The sequence below is a fragment of the Danio aesculapii genome, chromosome 17 (genome assembly GCF_903798145.1).
Source record: "Danio aesculapii chromosome 17, fDanAes4.1, whole genome shotgun sequence".
Lineage (NCBI taxonomy): Eukaryota > Metazoa > Chordata > Actinopteri > Cypriniformes > Danionidae > Danio > Danio aesculapii.
Window position 1 is genome coordinate 10,303,636 of NC_079451.1, and position 10,927 is coordinate 10,314,562.

Sequence of the window (10,927 nt, forward strand, 5' to 3'; positions counted from 1 at the left end):
ACAGGGAAATTGTCCTGGGGGAAAATGTAGTTCTTAGGGGACCAGCATGGTGACTAGTTCCTATAACTGAGTTTGAATAACTGACTGATGAAAAAGACCCTAATGTCTGTTTTGTGAACTTTCTAGATTTTGCATTCTTTCTATTTACAGTACATGTGTGCAGCTGTACCCATCTGCTTCCTCTCATTCCTTCATTAACTCCTACTATCTTACTATTCATTTTAATCAGACTTTTACTCAACATTACTACTCAATCCCCACCCATCCCCCTAAATTCACCTCACAAAATCATCTTTGCCTCCTTTCCACTGATCCCCACTTTCCTTTTCTAGCTTCCAACCTCTCCTGCATCCCAACCCGACGAGCTTGTGGCAAGGACGTGCAGCCCTCTGCACTTGCGTTCCCCCAGCCCACACACCCTCCTAACCACCCTGTCGGACCCCCTGCACCAGCGCGCTCCACCTGGGATACGCCGTAGCCAATCTGCAGACCACCAAAACCATCCTTCCTCCTACACCTCCTCGTGCCACGGCTCACTGCCACTACCTTCCCAGCCCCGCGCTGCCCATTCACCTGGACGCAGGAAACTTCCTGCCATTCCAGCAACTGCCGCAAACACCAAGTTCCCCTCAGTCATACGAATCACCCGTGCACAGCTTCAGCAGGTGAATAGGCACTCCCATTCTGTGCTTCCCATAACCTCGGCCATCGCTTCCCACTAAACATATCTTCTCTTCAGTCTTGCAACTTTCGTTTGTTGTTGTTGTTATATTTGACTGTAGTACTGAAGTATTTTTGATGCGCTCTCTCCTCAGACAACCCCAGGAATCATGTTCTGTCTGTTATGCATGCCCAGTGAAGTTTTCTGTCCAGGTTTTATCCTTAAAATACTGGACAGTTAATAGCTTTGTTCCTTGTAAACCTAGTGAAGTCCCTACAAAACAAGCTTAGGAAAAAAACAAATGTAGCAAATGCAACATTCCTAAAATTTTAAGTTTCTGCTAATCTATTTTTGCCATGTTGTCTGGCAATTCTCTATTACATTGCAAGGCCATTGCTAGCATTTTCTCCTTGTGTTTTTCACAGGGGTATCCAATCTTGCATTAGCTTAGCAGAATGCTAGCTTGAAACTCATTAGGCATCTGTTTCAATTCAAGTCTAATGCTGTGTTCACATCGGACGTGGAACACGTGGATAAATCGCGCTATTTGTGTGTAAATAGCCGCATGAACATTTGAGTTTACTCGCTTCATTCGCGTGTCAAACCCCGCTTCATTCGTGTGTCAAATCCGCTTCATTCGCACGTCACCTCACTTCAGAACAGACGCGGATTCACATGATAGGAAGGGCTTCTGTCTGCCCGGTGACTCTAGCTTCATTGCTAAATAGCTAACATGGATTGTATTAAGAAAATAACAGTGTTTATGAGCTTTATGAAGGCTTAAAAACAGCGTCGATATGTTTAGGGCCGTGTCTGAGTCCACTAGAGCCTTTCAGAGCTGCATCCAGCTCTGTGAGCTCATAAACTTCTCTAAAAAATCAACCTAGATGATGGAGGCTTTCAGCGGTGCTTCTGACTGAGCCGAGCCCAGTTTGTTGAACTGTTGTTGGTGTCAGCTGGAGGATTTCCCCCGGGACACCAACAACAGGCGCTACGTCACAATCACGCCCCACAAGAGCAAGCTCCTGATTGGTTTGCAGCGCGAATGTCTGCTTAAGTTCAGATTTTTGAACTCGAGCGATTCGCGCGAAATGCGTGTTAAGCACATCAAACGCACAAAACACTCAATTCGCGCCTCGCCATTCATACAATTTGCGTCATTCGCGCCATGCCATTTGCGCATATCGCATCACAGAATGTCTATTCGCGCGCTTGCGTTGACTTAACATGTAAATCACTCACACTTGATGCATCTTCCGCATCTGGTGTGAACACAGCATCATGCTTCAGTCACTAGGTTTGAGAGCAAAGCTTGTGTGTATCCATTCTTCTGAAAATTTTCCTAACCACCTCTTATCTGGTTTATTTGTTTACCTGTCAGGTTTTACTTTTCAATATAGGTGTGTAAACCAGGTGTATCTAATCTTGCTCCTGGAGGATAGTGGCACTGGAAAATTTAGCTCCAGCCCTAATCAAACATGCCTAAACCAGCTATATAAGTTTTTTTCAATGACTAAAAACATCCTGCTAGTTGGCGTGAAATAGGTCAGAGCTAAATCTGGTGGGATGTTGGCACTCCTGGAGCAGGGCTGGATGCTTCTGGTCTAAAGAATATTAAAACCTTATAGTCGTTGTCTCTCAGTAACATTAAAATGTGTGTGGTTTTTCAAACATCGATTTTTATCTGCATGCAAGCTTGTTTGGTTAAACATTCGCATCAAGATGAACCTTAATTTGGTTTCTCCTAGGTGAGATCGAGAATGTATGTGATGATATATACAAATGCTAATTTTCTCTATCCATTTTTTAGCTGACAGCCCAACGACCCTCTGTGATGTCCTCGCAATGTGCATCCGACTGTGTTTCACTGGAGAGGCGTGATACTGACAATGGTAACAATGGGATGCATCCACAAGACAACACAGCTGACATCAACTCCCCACAGGAGCAGGCTGCTTTCCAACTCACTAGCCTTGCGAATGTCGAGGCGGATCCTTTGGTAAATGGGAATGGCCATCAGAAACCTTCAAGCCCAGTGCCAAGCCTGATCCCATCTCCACGCACACCTCCTTCTCCACGTAGTCCGATTTTGATAAACGGCTGTCATACGCCACCTTCAGACACACAGAGAAATGGCAACGAGCAGATTCAAGTACTGAAAGACCTCAAGAGTGACTCTCTAATCCTTGAGCATGTGAATGATCCCAACCACTTCATGCTGGAGGAGGGCAAGGAGAATGCTCGCGCTACTAACGGACACTCTTCTCCAGCCTCCACTCCCAAACAAGACCCCAGTCGTCGGCACAGCCGCATCCCAGTGTTAGAACCGTCTAGCCTTCTGGATCCCCCACCGGGATCCGCTAAAGAGAAGCTGCTCCAGAGGAGGGTTCACCAAATTCCACTCTCCCCCTCTGCTTCCCCATCCCTGTCCTCTGACAGGCGGGCCATCATGGTTGCCATGCAGCGGGACCAGATTTCTTCTGCGTCTTCTGAACGCTCCCAAGACGACGAGTCGCTTATGGGATCTCGTTCTGATCGTCATGGAGATGACGCCCTCTCACTGTCCTCATCCTCCAGCCCACTTTTACGAAAGAGCAAGATACCTCGGCCAGTTACCCCTACAGCTAGCATGGAAACCCTTACTGGACACTTCATGCCTCGTCCACCACCAGGCAAACCTCCTAGCCGCTCCACTGTGGATGGAAGGTGAGTATTTTGGAACAAAGCCATCATAAAGTTTTCCTATTTTTTGTTAAATTAGATCAGGAGTGTCAAACTCAGTTCCTGGAGGACCGCAGCCCTGCACAGTTTAGTTCCAACCCTGCTCTATCACACTCAAGCTGCGGTCACACTGGACTTTTCTCTCCATATACTTCCATTCATCCACACACGAAAGCGACAGACTGGAAACGCAAGGTTGTGCAGCAAGTTTCGCAGTCGAAATCGCTTCACTGGACTGCGTGAGACCAATCAAGGATCAAAACATGACCTCACTGGACAGAAATTTTAAATATGGAGCAATCGCTCGCTTATATAAATGTCTAATCATCTTGTTTAATCACACCCCTTTTCGCAGCGCCGTACGACAGAATTTCACATGCCCAAACTCTATTGTGACCGCAGTTTCACCTACAGCTTTCAAACAAGCCTGAAGGACTCAATTAGTTTGATCAGGTGTGTTTAATTAGGGTTGGAACTAAACAGTGCAGAGCTGTGGCCCCTCAGGAACTGAGTTTGGCAGCCCTGAATTAGACCATTTACGTTTATTAATTTAGCAGATGCTATTATTCAGAGTGACGTACCAATCATCAGAAAGCAGCAGTATATAAATGCTATGCTTCCAAATTTATGCATAAACAAGTTAAAGTCAAGTCAAGTCCAGCTTTATTGTCATTCCGCTACATGTCTGGACATACAGAGGAACGAAATGGCATGTCTCGCAGGACCACGGTGTTACATAAATTAATCATAAATACAAACACAACACTGGACATAAGAGCTATTTAAAAAAAAATTCTATGCATAACTTAAGCCCTGCTCACACTGTGAGATTTCAGCCACGATTTTGTCATCTGAGTAAAATTTGGGAAATCCTAAAAGATTTCTGAAATCCTAGGCTAAAATCTGTGATCTTTGATTGTTGGTTTGACATGTTCACAGACAGCTGCTTAGTGCCTGTTGCGATTAGATTTTTCCTCTGATTAAGTTCTGGAAGTGTCAGAAGATTTCAGACACTTTGCTGCAGTGTGACAACAGAACAGAATTTGATGATGCGATTTATGCGACAATTCAAGCGACCGCAGGAAATGTCAAAACAGTCTTTTTTCTTCCTGGTTTTATTATTGAGACATGCCCTGTGCAAAATTGCAGCTACAGATTTTTCCCTTTGCTGTGAGGAATCATTTCAGAACGTGTTATAGTGAAATTGTCACAGGTGGATGACGTCAAACTCCGGGGGGCATTTTCTTTCTTGTTTGGCGCGCCTTCATTGTAATTCAGTCTGACTTCATGACAGCTGAGATCTTACAGTGTGACTTGGGAGCCAAGTTCGCGCAGTCTGACATGCTAGGATCGTTCAGGATTATAAAAAAAAAAAACGCACAGTGTGAGCCAGCCTTAACATATACTATAAGATACTTAACTATACACATAAGACAGGCTATACAAGTACTTTTACATGAGACTGAATCATGTTGTGCAGGATATCGTGCAAGAGAGGAATTGAAGGTGAATATTGTGCAAAAGAGGTATTTAAGGTTTAATATTGTGCAAGAGATATTTATGGTTGAAGCAAGCAGTGCAACATGATTGTGGTACATGTATAGTAAACATCATTTCCATTATTGAGTTCTTGTAGAGTGTTTCTACAGGAATGGTCCAAAAACAGGACCATTCCTCCAAAAACATTCCTGGAAAACAGAAATGGTCCAGAAACAGAACCTTGTGGGACTCCACATGTCATGGATGTGCACGTTGAATTTCTGATACTTGCATAGAACACTACAAGACATTCCCTAAAAGCTCCACTCAATTTTCCAGCCTATCAAAAAGTATGTTTTGGTCAACAGTATCAAATGCATCACTGAGGTCAATACCAGTGCTGCTAATTTGCCTCTGTCTGCATTTAGGAAAATATAATTTCATTTGTTATTTTTATGATGGCTAGACTTACAAGTGAGGATAAAAGAATCCATTTAAATCATCAGAGAGCAGCAGTATATAAACGCTATGCTTGCATATTTTTAAATTAAACAAGTTAAACAGGAATGGTCCAAGAACAGAGCCATGGATGTGCACGTTGACTTTCTGACACTTGCATAAGACACTACAAGACCTTCCCTCAATGCCCTACCCAGTTTTCCAGCCTATCAAAAAGTTTTGATCAACAGTATCAAATGCATCACAGAGATCAATACCAGCACTGCTAATTTGCCTCTGACTGCATTTAGGAAAATATAATTTCACTTGTTATTTTTATGATGACTGTCTTTATAATATAATGTGATCACCCGTGTGATGCACAATAAAAATTGCATGATACATTACAGAAATATGGAGTGTTAATGAGGAAGTGTCTTGGGCATACGGGGAGGAGATCAAAACGTATGACTTTCTAGACAAAAGAGATTCTTGCTTGCCCCCAAGAACTGTAGACGTTCAGTATGTTCACCACACTTGAGCCCAGTTTCAATTATATTTTATACCTCTATCCCTACGCTTAACCCTTTCTCATTCAGGCTATTCTCAACATCTTGTCAACTGATCTGTCTATTATTTATCAACCGCATAGAACACCCAAACCACTTTTGTTTCTACCTAGCAACTACCCAGAATGTGTTTGTGATTACAAACCAGTGGACTAACTGCCACAGCAAACAACAAGGACACCATATCCAGATCATCTGGTTCCTAGAAAGTACCTAGACATTTATGATTACTAAAATAATAAATGCTAGATAGTTCTGTGTGGTTCCTAAGTTTGGTTACTAAGCATTAGTCAAGGCTTTTTCATTTTTTTAGTAGATTTAGTTTTATTTCGTTTTGACTTTTTGATTTCAAATTCAGTTAGTTTTAATTCGTTTTTATAGGCAGATTTACTAGTTTTTATATTTTGAAATTGCTTAATTTTAGTTTAGTTTTTATTAGTTTCAGTATTAGTTTTATTTTTATTTTTTCTAAATAAGGATATTTGTTAGGTGAAAGATTCAAAATCATCAGAATAAATATTGTATAATAAGAACTCAACCAAAGATGGGCTAACATTTAGGCTGCATCTGAGGTTAGATACACAGTAGTGATGGGAGGTTTGGATCTTTAACGCAAACTGGATCTTTTGTGTCAATCTTCCTAGGTTTGGACTTCACATATCAAAAAATATGTAGTCAGCAATCATAATTTCTTTAAGTTAAAACTTCACCATGATCTGAAAAGTTTCTTACAATTACGTTTTGCAACGTGACTGAAGCATGATTCACTGATTTAAATTCCATTACGACATTCTGTTATGAAATAAACGTACGTTTCACCAGATCTTATCATTTAAGCTCTAGGTTTACCCGCGCTGCAGTTGCTCAAGTTTAGTTCAATCACAGCAGGCTGTCATGTACTGTTTGTGTTCGGTTTACTGAATCACGCATGTGCAGTATCATCGATTCACCGCTTCTCAAATCTGATCTCAGTGTACTGTTCTAATAACTGAATAACTCAGTATATATTAGTTTATTTCCAGTCAGAGGCACATCAGGCATTTTAATAAGTAAGTAGTTTGTGGATAAGTGCTTAACGCTACTGAAGACGCAAATCATTTCAAATGATTTTGTTCGATTTGGTGAATTTGTTTTTAAATTGGTAAATTTGATTTTAGCGATCGCGATAAATGAATAATACAGAAATAAAACCTATTATTTGGCACAAATATGTTAATTGATACTTTTAAGTATCTTCTCGGGTCGTATTTAACGATGTCACCATGCTGCTGTCATGTCCGGCCGTTGTTTTTGTCACGGGAGCAACAGCGAGGATGACAGGAGGAGGACCAGCTTGATCTGGCCAATGTCATCAGCAGGATGACTCTGAGGTCAAACACCTGGCAGCGCGAAGTAAATAGATTTACTTCTATAAATATGTAATTTTAGGTAGTTTCAGTTAGTTTTGTATGTAAACAATACAGTTTCAGTTAGTTCTAGTTTAAAAAGCGAAACAAAACTCGTTTTTATTTTTATTTCAGTTAACGAAAATGTTTTTTTCAATTTCATTAACTATAATACCCTTGGTTTCATGCTAGGAAGGCAAGTTAATTTATATAGCACATTTACTATATACATATTTACCTAAAAGGATAAAAAAGAATCATTAAATAATCTGAACAGAAGCAGGAGAATTAAAAATAATGTAAAATACCAAAAATCTTGACTTGGATTTTATGTTCTTGGTACATCCAACTGGTAATTTTGGTATGAATTGGCAGAGGGAGCCAGTGGGGCTGTCAGTGAGTGACAGTGCTTAGATCTAAGTATAATTTGCATAGCTGTGGTAAGTGATTTGGTTCTTACTCATTATTTGGCTCAGTGGGAGCATGAACATGTTAGTGAGGTAGGATCTGGAGCATCTTTACAACAAGGGAATTCCAGTACCACTTGTGATAAAAAGAGACTTTGTTAAAGGTATAGTTCACCCAGAAATGAACATTTCCTCACCATTTACTCAATTCAACTTTTCTTTCTTAACATTTTTCTTCTTCTGTTGAAAACTAAAAACGATATTCTGAAGAATGTTTAAAAATGCAGCCATTGACATCCATAGTAGGGACAAAAGATATTGTGGAAGTCAAATCCCAACACCTTTCAGTATGTCTTCCTTTGAGTTTAACAGAAGACAGAAACTCAAACAGTTTGAACAACTAGTTGGAACAACTAGAGGATGACTAAATCTAGGCAGAATGTTTATTTTGGGGTGACCTATTCCTTTTATTGGATAATACCATTTGTTTGTGTGTGATGTGTGTTGAATATTCTGAATAAGACTTTTAAGCCGAAACATGTTGGTATTATATAATTAATTCAGTCTGTTTTTATCAAGTGAAGTACTAGAATCCTCAAATTTGTTTAAACAAGTTAAACAGGAATGGTGCAAGAATAGAGCTCTGTGGGACTGGATGTCAACTTAGATTTTTGATGCTTACACAGTAAACTAAATGACCTTCCCTGAATGCCCTACCCAGTTTTCCAGCATATCAAAAAGTATGTTTTCATCAACTGTGTCAAATGCAGCACTTAAATCAATACCAGCGCTGCTAATTTGCCTCTGTCTGCATTTAGGCAAATATCAGTGATTTGTTATTTTTATGATTCCCATCTCTGTACAATAATGTGGTCGGAAGCCCATTTGAAAATTGACCAAGTATCCATTTGAGCTAAAGAACTTGATCAGCTGATTTAAAAAACTATCTCAACCTTTTGCCTATAATAGGATGATTTAAGTTTGGTCTGTTGTTGGTAAATATGGTGTTTATCTTCATACTGCTGTCTTTTAAAAATGTCCTAGAATGAAGCGAGGTATTTCAGCATACACATTCTCTTCTGAGATACACGTTCATGACGGAGGAATCACTTTTTTAAAACCGTTGACTCAAAAAAAAGTGATTTTTACTGCTTGTTCAAACTGCTGTACAAGATTTATTATTATGGATTATAGATTTAGCCAAATTTAGCGGTTTTTATTTTAGCGTTTTTGTTTTTTAAAACATGACGGTAAGACATGAACATAATTATGAATTTATTAAAATATGTTTGTTGTAAAAAATCGTAATAATGACAAAAAATACTAATTTGTGGACTTCCTTACCTCTGGGTTCAGCAGTACTACCGTTGTAGCTGGTGTATTCTGGGAAATTTTCTTACCCCTTGGTTTCGAGTGTGATCCTGAAAAATCTTTGTTCGAAGGGCTATTCACCCCTTCCCCTTAGCCCTACACCTTCAAGGTAAAGAGAATTGGGACACCCTTACCCCTTGACGTGAACGTGCAAAATAAGGGGTAGGGGTAAGGGGAAGGGCTAAGGGATAGAATTGGGATTGGGCTTCAGTCTTAACTGTTTTTTGACCAATCCACTTCAATTTGTTAAGTTAACTTAATCGATTTGCGTTGGGACAACATGAACGAATTGGGTGGAACCCTGCATTTTTACAGTGTTCCTGAGTTCTGCGTCTCATGTTTTTAGATGCAAAGATGTATTCTGTGATTGACCGCGTAGTCCTTTTTACATTAGCAAGCAGAGTGTTGACGTTACGTAAGCTATTTATAGATTGTCAAAATTGTCGCTTTGCTTCTCCTCTAGGCTGCGGCGATACAGGATTCGTGCCGGCAGCACCAGTGACTCAGACCTGCTAACCTGTCTGGCCCAGCTAATGCACACCAGCTCACCCCGTGGCTCTCCGCAGCACAGCAGCTCGTCTCCGCAGCATGTGAGCGCCAGGCATGTTTTCCATCATCTCCACCAGCGCAGCTCCAGCGCCTCCCCCCGCAGCTCGTCCTCCCTGCAGCGCTCCGTCAGCTCCTCCCCGTCCCGCCACGAGCACCGTGGAGGCTGTCTGGGCCGCAGCCGATCTCCTCCTAGTTTCTCGGGCTCGCCTCCTCAGCGCCGCTCTCATCCACACGCACAGGACGGGTGCTGCGCGAGACAGGCCCGCTCCATCACTATACACACCCAGCGGAGCAAAGCTGGCGTCAGGTGCTCAAGTAAGCTGAGCAGATAGTCAACCACAGGCTTCAGACCCAGAAGACGTGAATGGTCAAATATGTGACGTACTTTCGCTTTCCCTCCATCAGTAGCCTCAATTTTAAGACTTTGGCTTTGGCTTTTCAGAAGAATCACGAGAGTTTATAGGTGATTGTGATTGGCTGGATCTCTAGTGTTTTAGCATTTCTTTCATTTCAAACATTCCAGAGCTTTTATGAAGATGATTGTAGGGATTGTTGGGAGCTCGGCTGTACTATAGTATTTATTGTTATTTATTTCTCCAAGCAGTGGCAGGTACACTGAAGATCATTAACTCTTCCCATGCTCTGTGCTTTGGCTACTGTCAGCATCTAAACTTGACCTGACACACAGGGGCTGTTTACATATGGTCACTCCATTTGTTATTTTAACATAGGCTCATTCTGAAAACGTCCCCCATATACATGATCGTGAATTATGTAGCCAGAAGGTTGTATGGCTGCATTTCGTCTTTAAAACAAATGCAACGCTGTGGTATGACATGTTCCTTTTCCGCTGTTACCAGTTTGTCCAGTGGCTCGCCATGTTCGTTGGTGGATGTGAGATGCAGAGATTTGACCACGACAATGGGGCGTGAGTCCAGCGAAGAACAGTTCCAGAAAGTAGGAAAGTCAAAATAATTAAATAAACCAGTAAATAACAGGGTAAGAATGTGGTAAAATCTGAAAATCAAATGAGGGCCTTTCCTTTTCTGGATTGGTTTTTTAAACTGTCAGTTGGGTTTAGGAAATGGGGTGGGCGCTGGTCAATTAGTGCTTTTGGAAACACTATTGGTTGGGCTTAGGGAAGGAGGAGGGTGGGTCAGTTGGTCAGTCAGTCGACAGTGGCCTCTGGTGGATTTACGCAAGAAGAGCAGGCGTGAATAGCACTCGCGAGAGAAATTTAAGATGTCAAAAAGTGTACACAGCGGCCTCTGGTGGAGTTACTAAAACAAAAACTGCAAGAAAACGTTTTCAGAATGAGCCTGGGTTGGGTTTTTTGCATTTCGAGAT

General features: G+C 41.4%; 1 protein-coding gene across 2 annotated transcripts in view; it reads left to right on the forward strand.

Moving 5' to 3' along the window:
• ttbk2a (tau tubulin kinase 2a) overlaps positions 1–10,388 on the forward strand; it is a 35,172-nt gene extending 24,784 nt beyond the window's left edge. Inside the window, exons 14-16 of one of the 2 annotated variants that reach the window (XM_056476534.1) lie at positions 333–665; positions 2,472–3,367; positions 9,495–10,388. In XM_056476534.1, coding sequence (XP_056332509.1) covers positions 333–665; positions 2,472–3,367; positions 9,495–9,912 — 1,647 coding nt within the window. In that variant the 3' untranslated portion in view covers positions 9,913–10,388. The remainder of the gene's footprint in view (positions 1–332; positions 666–2,471; positions 3,368–9,494) is intronic. The other variant, XM_056476536.1, reaches the window with a different exon arrangement.
• Positions 10,389–10,927: the final 539 nt, after the last annotated feature.